At 47.1% G+C, this 27,780-nt stretch overlaps 1 protein-coding gene and 1 pseudogene across 3 annotated transcripts in view; both read right to left on the minus strand.

Moving 5' to 3' along the window:
• The window catches only part of LOC119967393 (protein eva-1 homolog A-like), a 436,489-nt gene that overhangs the window by 238,273 nt on the left and 170,436 nt on the right, over window positions 1-27,780 (minus strand). For all 3 annotated transcript variants that reach the window (XM_038799894.1, XM_038799895.1, XM_038799892.1), the window contains exon 2: window positions 21,051-21,265. In XM_038799894.1, coding sequence (XP_038655822.1) covers window positions 21,051-21,265 — 215 coding nt within the window. The remainder of the gene's footprint in view (window positions 1-21,050; window positions 21,266-27,780) is intronic.
• On the minus strand, window positions 12,282-14,634 carry LOC119966892 (annotated as a pseudogene).

Consider the following 27,780-nt stretch of genomic DNA (forward strand, 5'->3'; position numbering starts at 1 on the left):
AATAATGTTTACCCTCATTAGAATGGGAATGAGGGTTACAGCTGGATTGAGTTTCAGAATTGAGCTAATAAGGGTAAGGCATGGGATTAGCTTTGCAGGAAGAGTTCATTTGAGTTGGACTGAGGGTTAGAAGTGCCTTGAATGCTAGAGTTCAACTGAAGGTTGGAGGCGGATTAACTGTTTAATTTGAGATAAGGAATAAATTTGAATGAGGGTAAAGATTGGGGGTGACGTTGTTTTACTTAAGGGCAGTGTTTATTTCAGTAAAGACACCAACCTAGATGGGTCTATTGGAGCAAAAGGGGATCTATTGTTGAGGTGGGATGCAGTGACAATATATTTCTTGAGATTGGGTTTGAGAGTGCTACCAGTGGCCTTGCTGTTGTTGTTGTTGTTGAATGAAGTGTTGAGTAAGCCCTGGATTCAAATATGCAGAATTAACTTGCAATGCAGACAATTAGGTACATGTGGACCTTTCATTAAAACTATCTGTTAATGCCTACAGTCTCTACTATTCGTAAAGGTAGTTCTATGAAGAGCCATTTCAATGTCAGAGGTATTGGGTTGTGTGACACACAGTAACTTGTTATTTTATGGAACATGTAAGAGTACATCGACCTGTTATGGCACAATCTAGCCACCTGGTTCCTGTAAATCATTGACATGCGTTCCAAGTTTTCCTCAGTAACTGAACTTTCTCAAAATGTAAGTGTCACACAAAATTAAAATATATATATTTCTCAATAATATAATTAGATCTATCCGCTGAATTAAGTTTTATGTTTGTAATGCTTTCATTTTATACTTTTACTATAGGTTTCAACATCTCTCTGAAACCTAGACTAGAATTGCACATTCCCGGGTGGTGGCTCCTTCAGGAGCCCCTTCTGACTGGCCAAGTGGCCCCCTCAAGGTCCAGTGGTCATTGGACCTCCCTCCGATTCCCACCCCGCCTTTCATAAAATACATTAAGGTGGAGAAAAGAGAGAGATAGACAGACAGACAGAGTGATTGGAGAGGGATAATAGAGAAAGGGGAAGAAGTAGAACTAACATATCCTCAAATCAGTTGAATTTCTGAGTCACATAATTATACACCTGTGTTTTGCCGACAGTTAGAAAAGGCAATTGATCATTTCTTACTCCTGCAAAATAAACGTGGTAGTTGCCAACAGCAATGAAGTTGTTTGTGAGAGGAAGGCAGGTGAACAGCATATTTCCTCATTCTAATTTGATTTCTTCCCCAAAAAATGTAATTGAGGGAAAGAGGGGGAAAAAGCAGAAGGAGGAAGCAAGCTGGCTGAAGTCAGGAGAACCTGGTCACTTCTCAATTTCTGACACAAAGTGCAGTGGTGGGTGGCTCCGATTACGTCTTTCCCGCTGTCCAGAATGGCGGAATCCCATGCCAGATTCTGTGCCTGAAACCTCATTAATTATTTGTAGAGTTGGAGGGCAGCAAGCGCCCTTACCCAGAAAATGTACTGCGCATCAGGAGCTGCGCAGCATTGAGGAAGAAAGACTTTGTTGTACTCACCTCAAAAGTCTCTTACCAACTTAGGACCACCTTGTACACGGCACTCTTTATCAGTCGGGTTTTCGACTGATGTAATTTCTTGCTGGCGTGACACAAGATTGGAAGGCCTTGAGGTGCCAGCTGTTTTCATGAGCATTCATGAGGTGCAAATGTCATTCACGGCACCAATCAGCAGGAAGACCAGGCTCCATTAACTCGCCATTGGGAGAATTTCAACGTGACGGCCGCTTTCTGACTTTATGGGTCCCGCCAGAGTCCTCTGCCATCACCAAACCCACCACAGGCCAGATGGGAGAATTCTGCCCAAAGAGTTAAGGTAAAATAAGAAGAAAATAGAAAGAAAGAGAGAAGGAAAAGAAAAAAAATAACAAAATAACATAAATACATCAGATTGGTAAGAAAGTGACCATATTATCTGACTTATCGGGCTGGATTTAATGGAGGTGAGGGGGTCTCGCCCACCAGCCAGAGAACCAGTGAGATTCTCCGACCCTCCACGCCAAAATCGTGCTCGGCGCGGGGGCTGAGAATTACCCAAAATAGGCTCCCACACCGGCACACGATTCTCCGGTGACCAGAGAATCGCCTCCATGAGTGCACGCGATCGTCGCGGCGCAAGTCGGGGGCCATTGGAAAAGCCCCCCCCCCGGTGATTCTCTGCGCTCAACGGGCCGAGTGCCCGCCGAGTCCCGCTGGCATGGTTCTAATGAGGTTCCACCCGGCGGGGGCCACCGATCGGCGGGCCATCGCGATCTGGGAGCAACCTATCTCCCTCCGCGCGGGCCCTCTGTTTGGCTCCACCATGTCTGCGGCACCCGTGCCGAGGTGGGCCGCTGCGCATATGCGCGGAGCCGCTTGCGGCCCCATGATCTGTATATTAGGGCCCCGCCAGCAGCCAGATCTGCGGGGCGCAAGCCGGGGTCCTACTAGCCCCCATGAAATCGGGGACTCACCCCGGACTTTCGAGGAAAAAATCCAGAGTGATTCTCGCCTCTTTTCCGGCAGGCGTGGGAACTTAGTCCCCCAAAGGGAGAATCCCACCCCCTGTGTTCCCTCTTTAGGCAAGGTTTGACTAACTAAGTGCCATTCATCCAATTAACTGGACAGCATCTGGCCTTCCCCTAGATCAACACCACCGGAACCGGCAGCCAGTACAAGGCTGCCGTCAATGCCAGACCCATCCGACGTCTACGTTCATCACTGGATCACAGGCCACAGATGAGTAATGGCAGGAGGGAAGTCAAGGTGGTGGGGATTCATGCAGGAAGGGCAGGGGTGGCTTTCAACTAGCATTCCCTCCCTCTTCCCGATGCTGGGTCCCTCTGAGTGCCTTTGAACAACAGGCATCCCATGCCACCCAGACAACCCGCAAGCAACTCCACATGGGTTTGTTTGCATGATCCCTACATGGAACCCCTTCACTCATCACTGGGTTAGTACCAGCAGTGGTGAAATGTGGTCCTTAAGTAGCTATCAATTGTCCACCTAAGAGCCTCAACTGGTGACGGTTAATTAATAGCAGAAAGCTATTAATGGTTTTCCCGTTTGCAGCCTTTATTGAGGTAAAGACATGAAGGCAACAAGGTGTCTACCCACCATCCTTCCACTTGATTAAGTGCCCCCCCCAACACCAATCTCACCATGGGGAAGGGCATTAAATTTCACCCATTATGTTCTGTGCCACAGGATATCATCTGATAATAAATATTAGCCCCAAGGAATAGAAAACACCTTTCCAGCACGATCTACAGAATATCTTTGCTATGCAGATGGTGGTGTGTTGTTAGCTAAAACAATGTGATGATTGCTTGGAATTCCTGCACTTGATCTGCAGCCTGGGCCTGGCGGCATGGATTATCACTGACAGACAAGGCGTTAAATTGATGTGCACTGCCTGCAGCTAGGAACATGCTGGATGACTAAAATATTATTGTCAAACTTGAGAGGTTCCTTCAAATTTTGTCACTTCCTTGTTCAGCAAAACAAAAACAAATAAAACCTTTACTTTGAATTTCCCAGAATCATGCTTGACTGCACAAATCCTTGATTACGAACATAAGTCAGAAATGGCCAAAGAATGTCCTTATCTCATCAGATTCAATTTGTGTCAGTCAGCACCTTGTATTTCTGCTCCTTTATCAATGTTTTCACTACACTGTCTAGAGTTACTGTAGAAAATAAACTCTCACCGCCTTTAATGGGATGAGATGGCAGGACTTCGCTTGACTGAAAACAGAAAGCAGCAAAAATTATCCAATCCATTAAAATATATTAAATTCAGCTTGGAACACAAGGCGGGATTCTCCCGAATCGGCGCGATGGCCCGACACCAGCGTAAAAAACGGCGCAAACCACTCTGGCATCGGGCCGACCGGAAGTTGGGAATTCTCCGCAATTCCAGGGGCTAGGCCTGCGTCGGAGGGGTTGGTGCCGTACCAGCCACCGAAGGGACTGCACAAGATAGCGCATGCGCAGGACCGCCGGCATGGATTAGCGCATGCACAGACCGGCCAGCGTATTCTGGCGAATGCACAGGGGGGTGTCTTCTCCACGCCGGCCACTGTAGGCCTCCGCCATGGCCAGCGCAGAAGGGAGAAGTGCCCCCACGGCACAGGCCCGCCCGCAGATCGGTGGGTCCCGATCACGGGCCAGGCCACCGTGGGACCCCCCCCCCCCCCCCCCCCCCCCCCCCGCAGGGTCGGATCCACCCGCCCCCCTCCCCCCCTCCCGCCGATGACCGGACCAGCCAACTCACCTTCCAGGTCCCGCCGTGTGGCACCATGTCCAATTCACGCCAGCAGGACTGGCCATAAACCGACGGCCGCTCGGCCCATCGGGACCTGGAGAATTGTCAGGGGGGCCATTGGCAACGGCCCCCAACCGGTGTGGCATGATCCCCGCCCCCACCCGAAAACCGGCGCCAGAGAATACGGCAGCCAGCGTTGGAGCGGCAGAGCAGGATTCACGCCGCCCCCCAGGGATTCTCCGACCCGGCCCCGGGGGGGGGGGGGGGGGGGGGGGGGATAATCCCGCCAGTTGTCTTTCAGGAATCCAAGCAGCTATTCAGAACCCCTGAGACGATCACTTCAATGACTCCTATTAAAGATCACCAGTTATCAGGATTGACTGTTTTGCAGAGAAGATGTCCTTTGGATTAACAATTTTGGCAGCTGCACGAACGGTCACCACAATCTTTACAATATCATGGCCGGGGTTCCCCCCTACCCGGTGGGGCGGGGGATCCTGGCGGGATGGAGTGGCGTGAACCACTCCGGCGTCGGGCACCTTTCTCCGCACCTTTAGGGGCCAAGCCCTAACCTTGAGGGGCTAGGTCCGCGCCAGAATGGTTGGCGCCCCGCCGACCGGCAGGAAAGGTCTTTGGCGCCATGCCAGCCGGGGCCGAAGGGACTTCGCCGGCCGGCGCAAGTCCGTGCATGCACCGGAGCATCAGCGGCTGCTGACGTCATCCCCGCGCATGCGCAGGGGAGGGGGTCACCTCCGCGCCCGCCATCCTGAAGGCTATGGCCAACGTGGAAGGTAAAGAGTGCCCCCACGGCACAGGCCCGCCTGCCGATCAGTGGGCCCCGATCGTGGGCCAGGCTACCGTGGGGGCATCCCCCCGGGGCCAGATCGTCCTGCGTTCTCCCCCCAGGACCCCGGAGCCCGCCCCGCCGCCAGTCCTGCCGGTAATGGAGGTGTTTTGATTCCCGCTGGTGACCAGCATGACAGCAGTGGGACTTTGGCCCATCGCGGGCTGGAGAATCGCTGGGGGGGGGGGGGGGGGGGGGGGGGGGCGCCGACAGGCGCGGCGCGATTCCCGCCCCCGCCGAATCTCTGGTGCCAGAGACTTCGGGAGATGGCGGAGGCGAGATTCACGCCGCCCCCCCCCCCCTCCCCCCCCGGCGATTCTCCAACCCGGCGGGGGGGTCGGAGAATCCAGCCCCATATTTCTGAATGAGATTTCTCAGAGACTATTCTGCCTGCATAGATACAACAGAAAAAAACACCTCCACCCACCCTCCCCACAATCTTGCCATAGGTTAGAGGCCCTTTGCTAAATCCTCAGGGATGACATTATTTGCTGTTCAGGGAGAGTTGCCAGCATTTGCGGGAGCACATTAGCAGCACTTGTTTAGATCTGCACTTGCAAAGCAAAACATGCATCTCTACCTGGAGTCCTGCGGGGTCCAAGCTTTAGAGTCCTCATAGAATAATAGAACCCCTACAGTGCAGAAGTAGGCCATTGAGTCTCCACCAACTCTCTGAAAGAGCACCCTGCCTTGGCCCACTCCCCCACCCTATCCCTGTAACGCCATCTAACCTTTGGTCACAAAAGGGCAATTGAGCACGTCCAATCCAGCTAAACATGCACATCTTTGGACTGTGGGAGAAAACCAGAGCACCCGGATGAAACCCACACAGACATGGGGCGAAAGTACAAACTCCCATACACGGTGACCCAAGGTCAGAATCACACCTGGGTCCCTGGTGCTGTGAGGCAGCAGTGCTAACCACTGTGCCACCGTTCAGCAAATCTTCAGCTATTCTGACTTGAAATCTCGCCCTTGTAATCAACTTAATCTAGACAAGGTTTGGGGCCTTTTGAAGGCTTCAAGTGGACATACACTGTCGACCTGCTCCCAATTTGGGTTGAAGTCGTTCAAGAGTGTAAAGGCAGAATTCATGAAGTAGCCAAGGGACTCAATCCGACACTTCCATTGGTGTGGGAAATTGGGTGGAAGATGTACCCAGGACCTCCCTCCACTGGAACATAAAGAGAGTGGAGTAGAATCCTGGTGTAATTGAGTTTTTCCCCAAATTATCCCTTCTCCCTCCTTAGCATTAATCAGATTTATGCCATCGCTAACCCCATTAATATGAGGACCGTAGTCTTCATATGAAGATTATTAAATAATTTTCAAAATGATCTTAATGCCAAAGGTCACAGCAAATCCATACTATGAAGAAAATAGGAAGAAAATAGACTTATTACTGGAAGAAAATAGACTTATCAGTGATAGGCAGCATGGTTTTGTGCAAGGAAGGTCATGTCTTACAAACCTAATAGAATTCTTTGAGGAAGTGACAAAGTTAATTGATGAGGGAAGGGCTGTAGATGTCATATACATGGACTTTAGTAAGGCGTTTGATAAGGTTTCCCATGGCAGGTTGATGGCAAAAGTGAAGTCGTATGGGGTTCAGGGTGTACTAGCTAGATGGATAAAGAACTGGCTGGGTAACAGGAGACAGAGAGTAGTGGTGGAAGGGAGTGTCTCAAAATGGAGAAGGGTGACTAGTGGTGTTCCACAGGGATCCGTGCTCGGACCACTGTTGTTTGTGATCTACATAAATGACCTGGAGGAAGGTATAGGTGGTCTGATTAGCAAGTTTGCAGATGATACTAAGATTGGTGGAGTTGAAGATAGCGAGTTGGACTGTCAGAGAATACAACAAAATATAGATAGATTGGAGAGTTGGGCAGAGAAATGGCAGATGGAGTTCAATCCAGGCAAATGCGAGGTGATGCATTTTGGAAGATCAAATTCAAGAACGGACTATATGGTCAATGGAAGGGTCCTGGGGAAAATTAATGTACAGAGAGATCTGGGAGTTCAGGTCCATTGTACCCTGAAGGTGGCAACGCAGGTTGATAACGTGGTCAAGAAGGCATACAGCATGCTTGCCTTCATCAGACGGGGTATTGAGTACAAGAGTAGGCAGGTCATGTTACAGTTGTATAGGACTTTGGTTAGGCCACATTTGGAATACTGCGTGCAGTTCTGGTCGCCACATTACCAGAAGGATGTGGATGCTTTAGAGAGGGTGCAGAGGAGGTTCACCAGGATGTTGCCTGGTATGGAGGGTGCTAGCTACGAAGAAAGGTTGAGTAGATTAGGATTGTTTTCGTTGGTAAGACGGAGGTTGAGGGGGGACCTGATTGAGGTCTACAAAATTATGAGAGGTATGGACAGGGTGGATAGCAACAAGCTTTTTCCAAGAGTGGGGGTGTCAGTTACAAGGGGTCATGATTTCAAGGTGAGAGGGGGAAAGTTTAAGGGAGATGTGCGTGGAAAGTTTTTTACGCAGAGGGTGGTGGGTGCCTGGAACGCTTTACCAGTGGAGGTGGTAGAGGCGGGCACGATAGCATCATTTAAGAGGCATCTAGACAGGTATATGAACGGGCGGCAACAGAGGGAAATAGACCTTGGAAAATAGGAGACAGGTTTAGATAAAGGATCTGGATCGGCGCAGGCTGGGAGGGCCGAAGGGCCTGTTCCTGTGCTGTAATTTTCTTTGTTCTTTGTTCTTATGATTTCACGATGTAATCTCTGTTCTTTCTAATCCATTAGCCTAAATGGCTGATGCCTACCTATAGGGTGGATGCAGAACTCTTAAACAGAAGAGGAAGTTTGTTTTGTGTTAATCTATGCTGGTGTGGCGCACACTAAAGTTATGCTTGATGGATCAGTCTTTTGGTTTTCTTGTCTGGACTGGCCTGTGTCCTAACAATTGTGAGGGATATTATCCAGAGTTACATTCCCTGAGGATTTGTACTTGTACCAGACTCAAAGTGTTAAGTTTCCTCTTATTTTTTTTTACCCTGACATCTTTTATCTGTGGTTGAATATGAGCCCTTGGCACAATACTAATGAGCTTTATCCAGAACATGTTATAAGCTTATTGCCTCTGGTCAGGCACTAATCACATCTATTTTGTTCTATCCTCAGGACTGAAGTCATATGCTGCCAACTATCTTGCTGCACAGCACTGCAAATGGAAGAATGCTTGGTACTATTAGCTTGGAAATCTTGCTGCACCAAATCTTGACCAACACTGATTATATGTGATTATCAACTGGAAAAAAATCTGCAACTTGCAAATCAAGGGAGGCAAGAACCCCCTCAGTTCTCTTTAAAATTAAACTAATATATTGCTGACAAGCATCAATAGCAACATATTGTGCATTATATTTACAAAGCATATTCAAGATTCTTGGAGCATTAAAAATTCTTCTTGAAAATCTGAGCTTTGACTGGTGGCTGGGCCTAATTATTTTACAGTCTGAAGGTTTGTGGATAGGATATGAAATTCATTGGTACCACCATCTCCATGTGTAAAAGCTGATTTTTATGCATTTCCTATGATAGATGTTTCCCTAATAAACTTAGAGTGCTTCATGTAATGATGCCAATGGTAAAGACACAAAATAAAATGCAAAAAGAAACTTTGTCCAAGCAGAAAAATGTATTTTAAACTGGTCTGCATCTCTCTAATTAGCAGAACTTAACATGGTTCTTGACAAGTTTGCAAAATGGTGACTCTTTTCATTTTGTTTTCACAGAATGGGCGGCACGGTGGCACAGTGGTTAGCACTGCTGCCTCACAGCTCCAGGGTCCTCGGTTCAATTACTGTCTGTGTGGAGTTTTCACTTTCTCCCTGTGGCAGTGTGGGTTTCCTCCGGGTGCTCCGGTTTCCTCCCACAGTTCAAAGATGTGCAGGTTAGATGGATTGGCCATGCTAAATTGCCCCTTAGTGGCCAAAGGTTTAGGTGGGGTTACGGAGTTACGGGGACAGGGTGGAGATGGGGCCTTAAATAGGGTGCTCTTTGCAAGGGCCGGTACAGACACGATGGGCCAAATGGCCTCCTTCTGCACTGGAGGAATTCTATGAAAACCTAGTTTTGTGTATACAAGCTCAAATTTTAGACTTTTTTCAAAAATAATTAATAGTATGACACATCATTCCTAATTGTAGAATTATCTGGCAAATGTCATGTGTTCCATCTTGTCTAAAATTAGCTACAGTTTCAATTTTATTATACCAGCCATTCTTCTGTGCACAACGCACGAGTCACCCAAGACCTGGAGTGTGAATTTTTATGTTTACAGTCATTTTGTTATCACTTTTAATGAGACTGCAATTGATCCATTGCTGTAATACACTAAATTTGCTGAAACGATGTTTCACATGACTGACAGTAAAATATTAAGTACTTGAGTATTCAAATTTGCAGGCTTCATTGATATACCGGTAATATGGATGTAATTTTTGTCAACATGTGGGGCTCTGACTGTAAACCAGTGTGTATCTAGCTACACAACTGAGTTTTCAGACCAGGGTGCGATTTAATGCCCAAAAAACAGAGTCCTGATGTTGGCATGTATAGCGGGGTGTTTATCATCACCTGCAGCACCGAGAACAACCCCTCAATCAAACGGGACTCTGTTTTCTTTCTGGCCTTGATCAGGAACGCCCAGCTGAGGCTACACTTACCTCACTTCCTTCATTGGCAAGCTTAGATCGTCAGAGCAGGAAGAGATAAATGCCGCCATGATCTCTCGACCCCCACCTCAAACTCCCCACCGCATCCTCTGGAGCCCCCCTCCCCCCCCCCAATGCCACATCTGGAGCCCCCCCCCATGCCACATCTGGAGCCCCCCCCCCAATGCAACAACATATCTCTTAGGGCAGTGTTCTTCAAACTTTTTTTCTGGGTACCCATTTTTACCAACCAGCCAACCTTTGGGACCCAACCTGGCGACCTTCACGACCCACGCCAGCCGACCCTCGCGGCCCACCATTTTCTGTTACCGTTAATGCGAGAGGTGAGCCTGCTTGGTCCTCACGATCTCACTCCAATCAGGTTCACAGGAAGAGAGGGCTATGCGCATATCGGGTGAAGGATTCAGCCGGTTCCTTTGTGGCGTCTTCATCTTTGTGAGGGCGGAAAATCCAACCTCGCACATGTAGGTCATTGTGAAGGGCAAGAGCAACAAAATTCTTGTTTTACTCAGCTCCGGATACTCCTCAGAGATGCTACTCCAGAATGCTGACAGCCTCATTGACTTGTGCCGTGTTTTTAATATGCTGTCACAGCTGAGACGCATAAGCTCAATTTCTTCTTTTGGAGGCAGCTGCAAGTTAAGAACTGATTCTGGGGTCTCAAACGCAAATGGATTTTTCACCCACCTCCTCTCTCTCAGAATCTTAAATTTCTCCTCTGGAAAGAGGCGACCAAAATTGTCGATCAGGGCAGCCTGGTGCAACTCAATAAGGCTTGCCAATCCATTTACAGTTGCCTTACTAATGCTGTTTTCTTCAATATGTCGTAGCAGTGTGGGGAAACATGTAGTAGTTTTGGCTTTGCACTCGCAATTGCCAATCTTTTGGAAAGCTTCGATTTCTTCAGAGTGCCGAAAGCAATCATCATCCTTCCCTTGCAATTTCAGGTTCAGTTCATTTAGAATTGAAAAGATGTCTGCAAGGTAAGACATTGCTAACATCCAAGTTTCATCAGCAAACGAATCAGCCAGAGGGGACAATTTCTCGAAGAGGAAAGTGTGGATTACGTACCTCAGTTCGTATACTATGAGTAGCACCTGACCCTTTGACAGCCAACGTACTTGTGTGTGGAACAATAAATGTGTGTGCTCAGCCCTTATATCGGAGCACAGTGTCAAAAAGTCTGGTATTGAGTGGGCTGCGTTTAATGAAATTCACAAATTTCACTATTCCTTTCAACACCACTTCAAGATTGGATGGAATTCCTTTCGATGCCAGTTCCTCACGGTGAATAAAACAATGATTCCAAACAATGTCCTGACTAGCTGCCTCCTTAATCCTTACTATAACTCCGATGTTTTTCCCAGTCATGTTGGCTGCTCCATCACTTGTGATTCCTCTGCAATTACTGTCTTGTTATGCTATTTGGGTGTAGCATAAGCGGCTTCCTAGTGGTGCACTCGACACAGGAAGGATCAAACGTGAAGACAACTCCAACACGTTTATTAAACTATATACACTATTACAACTTGGGTTCGACACTACTGTAAATCCTCCTATAGTTCCTCAGACTGACTAACCAGATTGCTACACTCCACGTGGTGGGAATGATATCGAATCAACCTTGTCTCTGTACTCTCTGACTGTCTCCACTGGAAAGAGGCAGATCATGTGTGTGGTGTCCTTTATATATGAGTTGGTGTAATGCCCTCCTGTGGTCGTGTCACCTCTGTGAGTATCGTGAGTGCCCATTGGTCGTGTCCTATCTAACTGATGTATTGGTTGAGTGTGTGTGTATGATGTCTCTGGTACTCCTTCTAGTGTCTAACTATTCTATATGTATGTACATTAACCCCTTGTGTATTTACAGTGATGAACATCACCACATCCCCCTTTTTTATATGTTAAATGTTCTTACTGTACAGAAAAATGTAACACAAAACAGGTAGATAAGTTAAGGTATCTACAAGTCAGGAAAACAGTGATTAAACAATAACTCTAAATTATATGTGTGAGTCCAAAAAAAATCAAACAGCAAGGTCAAATGTCTCTCTTGGTGGGTTGGTGAATTTGATGATTTTGATGGTGGCATGTCCTTGTGAACACCAGCATTGTCCCTGTGCCACGGGAACCAAGAAGTGGTCAAATCACTTCACAGACTGTGTTGAAGTCTTGTTTTTTTTTCTTACAATGCCTTTGATAGCGATCAGTTTTTTCTCCAAATCTTATTTCTGTCAGGTGTCCAATTAGTTCAACCATTCTTCGTTGATCATGCTGTCTTTGCGCGTCCTGTTTAAATCGCATTAAGCGGGTGCTGTCCCACTTGCTTTTGTGAAAACACACGGTGAAAGGAGATACATCTTCCCTTCTCTTTTTCCTGCTTGTCCAGATCACACTGAAGCATCTCCGTATCGTCTTCACGGCGCACCCTCTCGCACAGTTAGATTGACATGCAGCATTACTACTAGCCATCCCTGAATTGGTACCCCTGCATTGTTCTGATAATGTAGTCAGATTTTGGTTGATTAGATTTTTCATCTGGATAATCAGGGTGACACGGAGTAGGATCTTTGTTGGTCAATGAACAGACACTTCTATCTTTTGAGCGAGTAGATATTTCATGGCAACGTCCGATTGTAAAATTCAATCCATCATCTTGCCGACTGAATTCACAGGTGTCATTTTTTGAGACTTCAGTCATACACTGTTTACTTTGTGTTGGAGATTTTGATGTAATATCTGAGAAACTGAATTGACACAGTAAACTATCTTTGTCCATCCACGAATGCCAATCGTTTTTTGAGGTTGTCCCTAACATTTCCATCGAAGAGTTTTGTCTGATATCTGTACATGGAGAGCGGTTGATGGCATTTGATGAACATTTACTTTCACATTGCTCTTTTTCATCTCCCACTTCATCCTCAGGTACCTCTGAACCTGTGGTATACTCTTCATCTTCAGAATACATTACTTGCTGCTTCAGCTGCAAACTCCAGTTTTGCAAAAGTGAAAAAGTTGTGACATCTCCGATTGTCTGTCCGTTCAATGAATTAGGTTCAGCTAAGATGTAAAAATCAAGCTCCTGTTCCGCAGAAAGATGTTTTTTTTTCATAGAATTTACAGTACAGAAGGAGGCCATTCGGCCCATCGAGTCTGCACTGGCTCCTGGAAAGAGCACCCTACCCAAGGTTAACACCTCCAGCATATCCCCATAACCCAGTAACCCCACCCAACACTAAGGGCAATTTTGGACACTAAGGGCAATTTATCATGGCCAATCCACCTAACCTGCACATCTTTGGTCTGTGGGAGGAAACCGGAGCACCCGGAGGAACCCACGCACACACGGGGAGGATGTGCAGACTCCACACAGACAGTGACCCAAGCCGGAATCGAAACTCGGACCCTGGAGCTGTGAAGCGATTGTGCTATCCACAATGCTACCGTGCTGCCCGATGTGTGTTTGCATTACTTTCCTCCGTGTTACAGAATGGCACACAGACAACATTCTTGTGCTGCAGGACATCACAGTACACTTGACTGACTGGTACTGAAGTAACATTGCCATTTTGAAGCTGATTGGCAAATTTGAGAACACGATCCCGCACTTTAAAACCTGTGCTTGTCTGAAGAGGATCAAACCGTAGTACTTTCTGCTTGCGGCAAGTGTAGAACCCAATGCCAGGAGTAGGCAGCTGGTTGTTTATGGAAAGAGACATTACTTGTTCTGGGTGATACTGGCAATGGGAGAGGTCAGTGCATTTGAAAGCTTTGTTACATTTTGTGCAGGGCAACCGATTTATAGTTCCCCATAAACACCAGTACATATCTTCCCAAGACTTCAAGTCTACATAAAGACTATTAATGTACTCGTGCACATCTCAGCTTTTATCTCTAATGTGCAAGTGTATTATATTTCCTTGAAGATCGATATTTATTTTCAAAGCAGTACAAGGAAGCATTTTCTCAGTTCCTTTGGTAAGAAGTTTCTTACATAGGCTACCTCTGTACAATGTATCAGCACTTGCTGGGGAGTCTGAGTCCTTGTACTCTGGATCAAACAGCCTCTCAATCTTCTTGCAAGATATTCTACTTTTAAACTTATCTTTTGTGTCTTTAACTTCATCAGCTTCATTGTGTGTGGAAAGGTCAACAACACGCCAGTGTTCCATTAATACAGTTCATATTGCAAGGTGTAGCTACATGGCACTCATGTTTTTATGACAGTAACGCATACATTCTTCAACCCAGGAATCCATTTTCAACATTTCATCTGAAATGTGTATTGAAATTACATTATCGGGCTCTAGTTCTGGATGTTCAGTTTGTCCTTGATGTTTTAGTTTCCTGCACTCAAGGACCACACTCTGTGGATGATACGAGTCTGTCACACAGTTACTCGTGTCAGTGTGCATTGTGGCATCTGCTCTCACCTTGAGCGTGCCGTCGCTGAGGTTGCGGCGCTCCCTGTCTGGAATCAAGTTTGTGTCACTGGAATCAGCATTGGCGTTTGGTCGCTCCCCATCTGGAGTCTGGTCTGTGTTGACCAAGTCAGTGTCAGTTCGTTGGCGCTCCTCGTCCGGAGCCTCGGGTGTGTCACCTGAGTCAGGTGTGGTTTGTCGGTGCTCCTCGACCGGAGTCTGAGCAGGTTCACCGGAGTCCGCTGAGATGTCGTGAAGATGCACGTCTGGAGTTGGAGCATGCAGGAATGCACGTGCGTGTGGAGAGGCTCGAGCGACGGAGGTTGGAAGTGTCGTGGTGTCAGCGGAGTCACCAGTGTACTCTCTGACTGTCTCCACTGGAAAGAGGCAGATCATGTGTGTAGTGACCTTTATATACAAGTTAGTGTAATGTCCTCCTGTGGTCGTGTCACCTCTGTGAGTATCGTGAGTGCCCATTGGTCATGTCCTATCTAACTGATGTATTGGTTGAGTATGTGTGTATGATGTCTCTGGTGCTCCTTCTAGTGTCTAACTATTCTACGATGTGGAGATGCCAGCGTTGGACTAGGGTGAGCACAGTAAGAAGTCTTACAACACCAGGTTAAAGTCCAACGGATTTGTTTCAAACACGAGCTTTCGGAGCACTGTTCCTTCCTCAGGTGAATGAAGAGATATGTTCCAGAAATATATATATAGACAAAGTCAAAGATGCCAGACAATGCTTGGAATGCGAGCATTTGCGGGTAATCAAATCTTTACAGATCCAGAGATTGGGGTAATCTCAGGTTAAAGAGGTGTGAATTGTCTCAAGCCAGGACAGTTGGTAGGATTTTGCAAGTCCAGGCCAGAGGGTGGGGGGTGAATGTAATGCGACATAAATCCAAGATTTATCCAAGATCCAAGAGACCGCACTCGTGTGCGAAACTTGGCTATAAGTTTCTGCTCAGCAATTTTGCGTTGTCGTGTGTCCTGAAGGCCGCCTTAGAGAACGCTTACCCGAAGATCAGAGGCTGAATGCCCTTGACTGCTGAAGTGTTTCCCGACTGGAAGGGAACATTCCTGCCCGGTGATTGTCGCACGATGCCCGTTTATTCGTTGTCGCAGTGTCTGCATGGTCTCGCCAATGTACCACGCTTCGGGACATCCTTTCCTGCAGCGTATGAGGTAGACAACATTGGTCGAGTCGCACGAGTATGTACCGCGTACCTGGTGGGTGGTGTTCTCACATGTAATGGTGGTCGATGATCTGGCACGTCTTGCAGAGATTGCCCTGGCAGGGATGTATGGTGTTGTGGTCGCTGTTCTGAAGGCTGGGTAGTTTGCTGCAAACAATGGTTTGTTTGAGGTTGCGCGGTTGTTTGAAGGCAAGTAGTGGGGGTGTGGTGATGACCTTGGCAAGATGTTCATCTTCATCGATGATGTGTTGAAGGCTGCGAAGAAGATGTCGTAGTTTCTCCGCTCCAGGAAAGTACTGGACGACGAAGGGTACTCTGTCAGTTGTGTCCCGTGTTTGTCTTCTGAGGAGGCGGTGCAGTTTTTTGCTGCGGCGCGTTGGAACTGTCGATCGATGAGTCGAGCGCCATATCCCGTTCGTACGAGGGCATCTTTCAAACATCTATAGATGTCTGTTACGCTCCTCCTCGTCTGAGCAGATCCTGTGTATACGGAGGGCTTGTCCGTAGGGGATGGCTTCTTTAATGTGTTTAGGGTGAAAGCTGGAGAAGTGGAGCATCGTGAGGTTATCCGTGGGCTTGCGGACAACGCTGCAACAACGAATGAATGGGCATCGCGCGACAATCACCAGGCAGGAATGTTCCCTTCCAGTCGGGGAACACTTCAGCAGTCAAGGGCATTCAGCCTCTGATCTTTGGGTAAGCATTCTCCAAGGCGGCCTTCAGGACACGCGACAACGCAGAATTGCCGAGCAAAAACTTATAGCCAAGTTCCCCATGCATGAGTGCAGCCTCAACCGGGATCTTGGATTCATGTTGCATTAGATTCACCCCCCACCATCTGGCCTGGGCTTGCAAAAACCTAACAACTGTCCTGGTTTGAGACAATTCACACCTCTTTAACCTGGGGTTACCCCTATCTCTGGATCTGTAAAGATTTGATTACCCGCAAATGCTTGCATTCCAAGCATTGTCTGGCATCTTTGACTTTGTCTATATATATGTTTCTGGAACATACCTCTTCATTCACCTGAGGAAGGAGCAGTGCTCCGAAAGCTAATGTTTGAAACAAACCTGTTGGACTTTAACCTGGTGTTGTAAGACTTCTTACTGTAACTATTCTACATGTATGTACATTAACCCCTTGTGCATTTACAGTGATGAACATCACCACAATTACCCCAGTCGAGCCCGCACTTTCCAGCCACAAAACTATTCAAAACGTCAAAAATTTCTGCGCCAGTCGTGTGGATTGCTAAAGTCAGGTAGTACAGTAAATCTTCAACAAATTCATTGTGCCAAACATACCTAAAGTATACTAGAAAGGTTGCACAATCTGAAATATCTGTACTTTCATCCAGTTGTATTGAGAATGTCTGCGCTGATTTTAAATGAGAAATAAGCTGTGCTTCTAAATTCTCAGCAATATCAGAAATTCGGCGAGCCACTGTGTTATCACTAAGTGGGATGCATTTCACTTTTTCAACAAACCTCTCATCTATGACCGTACAAACTATATCTAATGCTGGAGGAAGAATTAATCTCACTGCTATAGAATGGGGTATTTTCTCTTTAGCTACACGGTAAGCTATCATGTAAGAGGCTAATTGTACTTTGTTGTTCAATGTAACATTTCTGCTGAGGACTTCAGCTGACGATTTAAGTTCTCGTTGCGTCCTTCGAAAAAAATCAAGAGGTTTGTCCTTGAAATCGTCATGCTTAGTCTTCAAATGCCTTTGAAGTTTTGAGGGTTTTAAACTTTCATTTGCCAGCACTTCCCTGTATATAATGCACATGGGCCTTGCATCCTAATTTGCATCGGCACAATTAATAAATCCATACCTTAAAAAATCGTCTTTATACTGCTGCGTGCGTGATTTCAGCTTCTTCTTAATGGGCTGTTCACCAGAGGCCCTGGAGCTCCCACAGCACTGCTTTGTCCTGCTGTCGATTCTCCTGAAAAGCTCACAGCACCACTGCTTTGTCCTGGTGTGGACCCTCCTGAACAACTCACACCAGCATTGCTTTGTCCTGGTGTGGACCCTCCTGAACAGCTCACACCAGCACTGCTTTGTCCTGCTGTGGACTCTCCTGAACCACTCTGTTCAGCAGGTTTAGTTGTGAGATTCTGGCCTGTTTGTGTCTCTGGCCCTCTCTTCATTATAACAAAACGATCCATTTTAAATTTTACTGCCCTGTTGCTTGTTGGCTGCTAACAAAATGGAGGAATCGCAATCGCGCCTAAAGCACGTGACGTCGACGTTCGGGGGGCATGACCTGCCCTCTGCCTCCCTTTAGGCAGGAAGATTAGATAGATTAAGTAAAAAAATCTTCTGTCTTTCGGCAGCAGCCGGCTTTTAATAACGCTGGCTGCAGACAGCCTTCGAAATGGCCGCGAACATATTTTTTTAAATCAGCCACATTGCGCACGCGCGCCCGATCATTGGTGTGCATTCGGAAAACTATATAGTTTTATTAGATAGATTAGGTAAAAAAATCTTCTGCGTCTCTGCAGCAGCCGGCTTTTAATAACGCTGGCTGCAAGCGGCCTTCAAAATGGCCGCAAACTTATTTTTTAAAATCGGCCGCATTGCGCGTGCGCACCGATGATCGGGCGCGCATGCACAATGCGGCCAATTCTTTTTTATATATTCGTGGCCATTTTGAAGGCCGCGAAGCCGGCTGATTCGCGTGATTGGGAGCGCCGCGAAGGACAGCTCCGCAAACCTCCTGACACCCACCCGCACCCCAGAGTTTGAAGAACACTGTCTTAGGGAGTCCTCAAGCCACGCATCTCCGAGCATGTTCTCTGGCATGGGATACTTGCCACCCGGACACCTTGGCAGTGCCAACCTGGCACCCTGTCAGTGCCAGGGCATTGTTTTTCCCCGGGCATTGGAAGAATCGGGCGGCGACATATGTAAATGATCCTAATGGCTCACTTAAATATGTAAATCTGGATCTCGCCCAGTGAGATCTAATGAGATCTCGCGAGATGTTCAGAGAGCCGCAAATCCCGCAAAAGACCCGCAAGATTTAGCGGCTTCATCGCGTCACCAAGTCGGACCCGACGAGGCCAGTCAATCAGGCTCCAGATTTTCTGACACTCAATGCACAGAAAATTTGGGGGCTGATAGAGCCGACAAAGCTGGCCCCAAAGAGATCAGGGCGTCATCTTGAAAGTGCAGCCTGATCTGCTCTGAAAATATACACACCCCCCCCCATGGATATGGTGGAACTGAGCCACCCAAACATCGGCCCTCCCTGAACACGCCTAAAGTGAACGTACTCCCTCCTTGGGGATCACTAGAGGGCCCACCCCTGGCACTGTCCCCTGACATAGGTTGGCACTGATTCCCATTCTTATACAGTTGTTGTAAAGCTCACCGATATCACGTCAAGTCGGCGAAATATGAATGTTTAGTGAGGAGGGGATCTTGTGGCTGGGATGCCCTTTAATAAATGTTAATGTGTTAAAATTTATTGACATATAGTTGCCTCATTACATCACCGGCGAGGGATAGGGAACATCATGAAACATGGGGCTGGATCCTCCGTTCTGCAGACTGAGTGCTCCCACTAGAGGAGATTCGCTACTGGTCTCCACTGATGCAAGGTGCGGTGGCAAGCTATGATTCCCTCTCCTTTACCACAGGAATAACAGGTCACCACCCTACAGAATGCACACATGGGGGCGGCCCAAAGCCCCCGTGATCCCCAGCCCTCCCATGGCTGCCTTGCTGGCTGTAACAATGGTGTTCCGTGTCAATCCACCCCGACCCCACAGCCCATCCCCGGACATCCCTGCTACTCTCACGGCCCTAGCAGAAGCCCCCCAGCCAGCAACACAACTGTCAAAAACTATGGCGATGTTGGGCACTTTCTGTACACCCTCTCCCTTCCTCAGCAGCTGCTAAGGTGGTTTCATGATTTTTAAAAACATACGGGAACTCTTGAGTATGGTTTTGTAATTCTTCAGATACAGAATGAAAAACTAAACAAACCATATTACTAATTGCAAATCACACATACACACATAGTAATCAACCTCCCCTTCATTCCCACTCATCAATATTTCACCAGCAAATGCTTGTGGGTATCAGAGGCCAATCAACGCAGGCCCAAGTGATCGCTGCTAGAGTTCCAGAAGGCAGTTTCCTGGGCCCAACCATCTTTCGCTTCTTCATCAATGATTTCACACCCCCCCCCCCTCAAAAAACCTCAACAGAAGGTCAGAAATGTGGATATTCGCTGATGATTGGACAGTGTTCAGTGGCATTCACGACTCCTCAGAGTTCTCAGTCCATACCTACATGCAACAAGTGTTGGACAACATTCAGGCTTGGGCTGACAAGTGGCAAGTAACATTCAGGGCACACAAGCAGCAGACAATATGATCATATATGAACATATGATTTAGGAGCAGGAGTAGTCCATTCAGCCCCTCAAGCTTGCTCCGTCACTCAATACGATCATGACTGATCTGTCTGTAACCTCACGCCTACCTTTCACCCACTTGTTTATCAAGAATCTATCTAGCTCGGCCTTAACAATATTCAAAAGAGCCTGCTTCCACTGCCTTTGGAGGAAGAGAGTTCCAAAGACTTCTGAGAGAAAAAGATTCTTCTCATCTCGGTTTTAAATGGGTGAACATAATTTTTAAACAGTGCCGCCTAGTTTGAGATTCTTCTGCAAGGGAAAACATCCTTTCCATATTCACTGTGCCAATACCCTCAGATCTTAAAAATTTCAATCAAGTCACCTCTTACTCTTCTAAACTCTAAACTCCAGTGGATACAAGCCTAGCCTGTCTAATCTATCCTCATAAGACAACCCGCCCATTCCTGGTATGAGTCTACTAAACATGCTCTGAACTGGTTCAGACGCATGTACATCCTGAAATAAGAAAACTAATACTGTACAATCTCCAACAAGAGAGGATCTGATCACCACCCCTTGCCATTTAATGGCATTACCATTGCTGAATCCCCCACTATCAATATCCTGCGGGTTAACAATGATCAGAAACTTAACCGGACCAACCATTGAACCACTGTGGCTACAAGAGCAGGTCAGAGGGCTGTGAATTCTCTGGTGAGTAACTCTCCTCTTGGCTCCCCACAGCATGTCCACCTTGCACACGGCACAAGTCAGAGGTTTGATGGAATACACTATACTTTCCTGAATGATTATGGCTCCTACAACAGTCAAACTGCTCAATGCCATCCAGTACAAAACAACCTGCTTGATTGACACTCATTAACTACCTTAAACATTTGTTCCCTGCACCACCAACTTCATTCCCTGTACTGTTTACAAGATGCGCTGGAGCACCTCACCAAGGCTCCTTAAACAGCACCTTCCAAACACTCAACCTCTGCCACCTAGAAGGATCCCAATCTGCTTACTCTGCATAGCCCTGACAATAATACTCACACCAAAATGTCATTCAGAGCACAACGCACCAGAAACACAGACCTCAATTTGTGTATCGCAACTGTTCTGCTGTGAAATAGCCAGGCATGAACAGATAAAAGAAAAAAGAAAGCGTATATTTTAAGGTGCATGAGACAGTGAGGAATTCCTCCCACCATTTTAGAAATGAAGCCCGGAATTTACCTGCAAGGATGTGATGGCTGAACAGGACAAATCTTCCTTTTCAAGGTCTTTGAAAGTTTGTGGGTAGCGAGATGGGCACATCTGGTGGCTGGGTGCCCTTCTGCCATAAAATGAAGACTGGATACTGATGGTTGTTCGATGAGGACATCGCAGAGAAATATATTCTCCATCACAGGCATGCTCTGTATAATTCTTCAATACCCTTGACATATACCCTGTCAAAACAAGATAGGGAATTAAAGCTCATGAAGAAAATAAGATTACTAGGTTCAGTCACATTAACAGCCCAACATTCCCTCCGTGACACACAATCACCATCAACACCGACTCCACTTCTCACAGCACCTTCCCATAAAAGTGCAAAGAGGCAACACCTGCACTTTTACCTCGTCCCTTCTCACCATCCAAGGTCCCAAACACTCCTTACTGGTGAAATTGCAATTTTTATGCTCTTCCATCAATTAATATACTGTAGTCATTGCTCACAATGCTACATCAGGGAGACCAGATGCAGATCAATTTGCTGAACCTCCATTTAGACTAGAAGCACAAGCCTCCTATGGCACTGAGGACCCAGATTCGATCGAGTCTTGCTCAATTGCCAAAAAATATAGGGAATGTGAGAATTGGGAGCATTTTAGAACTCAGCAAAGAGGACCAAAAACTGTTAAAATAAAGGGAGAATAGACTACAAACAGGAAGCAAGGGTAGGCCATTCGGCCCCTCGAGCTTGCCCAGCATTCATGAAAATCCTGGGTGATCTGATAATCTCAGATCTACATGTTGCCTACTCTGAAAACCTATCACCTAGTTTCTATTTTTACAGCCAGTACCTCTACTCCTGCACCTCTTTAAGAATTATACCACTTATTTAATTAGCAAGAAACAATAAACAGACTATAAAGCCTCTATAGGCATGTAAAAAGGAAACAATTAGCAAAGATAAACGTGGGTCCATCTCAGGCAGAGACAGGGAGCGTAATTCTCCGAGAACTGGCGGGGCAGGCCACTCCGGAGCTGAGGAGTGGCGTGAACCACTCCGGCGTTGGGTCGCCCCGAAGATACGGAATCGTCTGCACCTTCAGGGGCTAGGCCGGCGGCGGAGTGTTTGGCGCCGCGCCAGCCGACGCAGAAGGGCTTGGCGCCATGCCAACTGGTGCCGAAGGGCCTCCGCCAGCCAGCGCGAGTTAGCACATGCGCGGGAGCACCAGCGTGTGCTGACATCATCTCAGCGCACGCGCAGGGGGGTTCTTCTCCGCACCGGCCATCGCGGAGTTTGACAGCAGCCGGTGCGGAGGGAAAGAGTGCCCCCACGGCACAGGCCCGCCCATGGGTCGGTGGGCCCCGATCGCGGGCCAGGCCACCGTGCGCGCCCCCCCCCCCCCCTCCCCCCACAATCGGGGCGCCAGATCCACCCTTGCCTCCCCGAGGACTCTGCAGGCCGCCCATGGAGCCAGGTCCCGCCGGTAAGGACCTGTTGCGATTTACGCTGGCGGGACCCGCTGAATACGGGCGGCCACTCGGCCCATCGCGGGCCAGAGAATCGCTAGGGGGGCCACCGCCAGCAGCCGCTAACCGGCACGCCGCAATTGCCGCACCCGCCAAAACCCCAGCGCCGGAGAATTCGGTAGCCGCCCCCTGGCGATTCTCTGACCCGGTGGGGGGGTCGAAGAATCCCGCCCAGGAAGTTTTTTAATGGGGAATAAGAAAGTGGCAGAGAAACTAATAAATATGTCTTCATGAAGGAAGTTAAAGAAAACCCTCCCAGAAATAATAGTGAAACAAGGGTCTAGCAAGAATGGGGAACTGGAAAAAAAATTGTATTGGTGTAAGGGCCCTTCCTGTCGATTCATTTATTTCCTATTTCCTTTACTTGGTGTTATCATTTTGATCCATGCATCTTTAATGGGCACATACCTTTAAGTCAAGCAAAGACAGTGAGGAACTCAAAAGTTGCAAAATGGTACACAGTGTTACGGAGGTTTAGCTTCTGAACAGAAAAAACTGAGACTTTTGGCACCCGAGAGGTTAGAGAGATTTGTTTCAATTGGTTGGCCTTATTCTGCCCAGCGACAGGCAGTGATTGGATCCTACCTAAAGGGGAATGGTTTTCAGAGGATGCAGGAAGTGACAGTCGGATCCTGGAAGTTCAGAGGAGCAGCTGTGAGTGCCAGTCTCTCTCTCTCTCTCTAGAAATACTGCCTATCTGAACCGACAGAGAAGGTTCTTTGAGACTTGGATGAATCTACAGTGAAAATCATTGCAGACTGAAAACAAAAAAACTCCAACTGAAGGCCTAGATTGAAGAAAGGTGAACTGAAAAATGTCCACCTGAAACAAAGACTCTTATCCTTTTTCTTTCATCATTATTTTACACCCCTCTTTCCCCTCTGTGTCTGTTAGGAATTAGATAATAGTTAACCAGTTGTATCTGCTGTTATAATTATTGTTCTTAATAAAAATGAATTGTGTTTAAATTTACAAACCTAGTGACTGTACTTATTGGGCAGCCAAGGACTAAAGATTTGGGGTATCTTTCAAGAATTATTTGTCAATTTCAATTGTGTTGCAACTCTTGGTACAGTTGGGCTGGAATTGACTGTGCAGCAGCCCAGGGTGTTGCAACAATTAGTAAAAATGTAGAGCTGGCGTTCACGATGGCATGGGGACTTAGTCCCGGGAGCGGAGAATACCGCCCGTCATTAGTGGGAAAAATGCTAGAATCCATTACAAAGGATCTGATAACTAAACATTTAGAAAATAATGATCTGATTGGGAAGAGTCATAATGGATTTATGAAAAGGAAATCATGTTTGACAAGTCTGTCGGAGTTTTTTGAATGTATTACTAGCCTAATAAATACGGGGGAAAGCAGTGGACGTATGGTGCATTTGGATTTTCAAAAAGCTTCCGATAAGGTCCAAAGCAGGAAGTTATTAAAGAAAATTCGAGCACATTCCATCGGGAGTAATATACTAACATGGATTGAGGATTGGTTGATGGACAGAAAACAGAGAGTAGGAAGGTCATTCTCGGGTAAGCAGGCTGTGTTTGGTGGGGATTACGCAAGGATCAGTACTTGGGTTCCAGATGTTCAACACCTATATCAATGATTTGGATGCGAGGAGCAAATGTAACATTTCCAAGCTTGCAGATGACACAAAGCTAGTTGGGAATGTGTGTTGTGAGGTGGATGCAAAGATGCTTTGTGAGTTGCCAAGAACATGGCATATGGAACATAATACGGATAAGTGTGAGGTTCTCCACTTTGGAAGAAGAAACAGAGGTTCAGAATATTTTTAAATAGTGAGAGATTGGGAAGTGGTGGCGTCCAAAGAGACCTTGCTGTCCTTGTCCATAAATCACTAAAGGGAACATGCAAACGGTATGTTGACTATATCACAAGGGGATATCAATACAGAAGAAAATATATGCTTCAAGTGTATAGTCCACACCTGGAACATTGTGTACAGTTTTGATTCCCTTACCCAAGGAAGAATATACTTGCCATGGAGGGTGTTCAGCAGAGGTTCACCAGACTGATCTTTGCAATGGCAGAAGTATCCAATGAAGAGAGATTAAGGAGACTAATCCTGTATTCTCTAGAATTTAGAAGAATGAGAGATGATCGCATTGAAACCTATAACATTTTAACAGGTTTGCCAAGGTGGATGCAGATAGAATTTTTCCCCTAGCCAGGTTTGCGAGCCAAGGAATGCTGCTTCAGGGCACAATCTTGAGCCGGCACTCACTGTCCACAAGATCGGCACAGTAAGAAGTCTTACAACACCAGGTTAAAGTCCAACAGGTTTGTTTCAAACACGAGCTTTCGGAGCACGGCTCCTTCTTCAGGTGAATGGTGGCAAAGATCGGTGGCATGGGCAGTAAATCTCGCAGGAATCAGGAAACACAATTCTCGTCGGAGTGATCACATTTCCTGATTTCCCAACCCCTCACCAGCAACATCATGAGATTCACGCTCATTTTAATAAATTTAAATTGATTTCAATATTATTAGCAGCCCCCTTCCACCCACCAAATGATAGCCCCTCACTAATGCCAGGTTGAGGTTTTCAACAGCCCAGGCATGACGCAGTTGCATAGAGCTAAGTATAGTCCCCGGGGAGGTAAAGGGACATGCCCCCTAGCACTGCCCCAGCACAAGTTGGCACTGCATCAACCTGTTCCAGGGCAGACCCTCATAGAGCCAGAATCGGCTCCACTGGGGGGTGGGGGGAGGGAGTGAATTGGTGTGTGGTGTGTGGAGGGGGGGGGGGGGGGGGGGAGTGGACACTGAGTGGGTGTGGAGAGGAAAAGACTGCTGAGGTGATAAGGGGTCACAATGCCAGTGAGGATTTTTGGAGGGTGTGGGTATGCCAGCGATGAATGTCAGCGAGCAGCATGTGGGCAATGAATGTCAGGGGGAGCCCCCAATACCTCGGTGATGGGGGCGGAGGGTCATTAGGCTGCAGTGCTGATCTGGGTGCCCTTTAAAGATAGCATCACAACCTCTTTGGTGTTGGTATTCTGCACTATGAGGCCCTGTCCCGCCTGAGTGATGGAGTAAACCGCTCCCACTCATTTTCTGTTCTGAGGCTCAAGGTTCCATTGGAAAACTGGTCTGTGGTACTGGAGAGTTACAATCCGTCTGACACTTTGACAAATTCTGGTAAGATTCCGCCCTCAGAATAAGGGACAGGCCAGTTAAGACTGAGATGAGGAAGTTCTTCACTCAGAGGGTAGTGAATCTTTGGAATTACGTAACAAAAACAGAAAATGCTGGACAATCTCAGCAGGTCTGACAGCATCTATGGCGAGAGAACGGAGCTAACGTTTGGAGTCTGAATGACTGTCAAAATTGTCTTTGTTTCAGATTCCAGCATCTGCAGTAATTTTCTTCGCCACACTCCGGTGCCCGTTCGGTTCACTGAGGGAGAATTCAGAATGTCCAATTCACCTAACAAGCACGGGCGGAATTCTCCGCTCCCGGGAAAAATCGGGAGGGCCGTCGTGAACTCGGCCGGGTTTCACGACGGCCTCGGAGGCCGCTCCTCGCCCCCTATTCTCCCCTCCCGGCGGGGCTAGGAGCGGCGCTCCGTAAATCTAGGCCGCGGGGGCGTCGCGCCGATAATGACGCGGCCGGCGCGCCTAATGACGTCAGCCGCGCATGCGCAGGTTGGTCGGCTCCAACCCGCGCATGCGCGGCTGACGTCATGACGCTGACGGCACGAACCCGCGCATGCGGTGTGACCGTCTTTCCCCTCAGCCGCCCCACAAGACGTGGCGGCTTGATCTTGCAGGGCGGCGGAGGGAAAATGGGGAGCGGAGAATCGCACCCCACGTCTTTCGGGACTTGTGGAAGGAAACCGGAGCACCCGGAGGAAACCCTCGCAGACATAGGGAGAACGTGCAGATAGTGACTCAAGCTGGGCATTGAATCTGGGACCCTGGCGCTGCAAAACAACAGTGCTAACCAGTTTACTACCGTGCCACCCAATGACGTCAAGGAGTATGGGAATGGTACAAGAGAATGCATTGAGGTAGGCGATAAGCCATGATCTAGTTGAATAGTGGAGCAGGCTCAAGGGACTGAATGGCCTACTCCTGCTCCTATGTTCCTATGTCCTTGGCAGGCTTTAAGCAAGTTCAGATGTCAGGAAAATAAGGATGGACTGAAGAACAAAATAGAGGGTCTGTGACAGGCCGAAATGTAGAAGCCATTATATGACAAATGGATGATGGTGCGAGCAAAAGCAGATGCTAATCATTTTAATCTCTCATGGAATGTATCAAGAGTTGATAATGGGAGTGGAAGAAGCAACAAATGTCTCTCGTAGTAATTGGGAATTACAAAATCATTACCAACAGCTGCTGTCTCAAAATAATAAAGAAGTGGTCACGATCTGAAATTACTGAATTCAATGTCAAGTTTGGGAGTAATTTTTCAACATTTCTTTTGACAATTAATTTTAGTGGTTTGATTTCCATGGATGTCAAGACCACGTGAAGATGAACAATCATTTTCTTTTGGCAGACCTGAAGAATTCACTAAGTAGTGTCAAAAATTTAGTAACATATTCTGACCAGCCACTAAGCTATTCACCAGAAAATATATACATTTATATAAATGGAAACAATAAGGAAATATTGCTTTTTTTTCCCCACAAAATCCCTGCCCACTAGCACACTTTGCAGTATGATCAGGTGATGAAACGTCAATGTTGCCTGTGTGGCCTAATTAGCCAAATGTGAATATTTCTTGCTTGATTGATGGCTCTCACTTTGCTTACAGATACTTCAAAGAATAATTTAAGAAAGGAAAAGTACATCCTGTATGTATGATTGATGCCAGGAAGCATCAGATCTGAAGAGGCACAGATAACGTAATTTGTTGAGGCTTGCCATAAAGGCAATCTCGGCCTCTGCCATTCTGAAGAACTGTAGCATATTCCAGTGATTAACAGCTTAAGACAGAACAGAGGAATACTTAATAATTCTCATTTGTGTAAGGGTGAACTCTGAGACATGCTGGTATATTATCATTTGAGCTATTCAAGTAACAGATGAGACTTCCTGTTTAAGCAACTCATTATTTTTTTTAAAATTAGCATTTGTTCATTTATGAAATGACAGATATAATAATGGAAGGCTTCTCAGCTCAGCTCAGTCCAAGTTTGCACTAGCTATCACTTGCTTTTTTCTGCACTCTTTCCTAGGTTAGGTGGATTGG

This window comes from Scyliorhinus canicula, chromosome 6 (assembly GCF_902713615.1).
Source record: "Scyliorhinus canicula chromosome 6, sScyCan1.1, whole genome shotgun sequence".
In the NCBI taxonomy this organism is placed as follows: domain Eukaryota; kingdom Metazoa; phylum Chordata; class Chondrichthyes; order Carcharhiniformes; family Scyliorhinidae; genus Scyliorhinus; species Scyliorhinus canicula.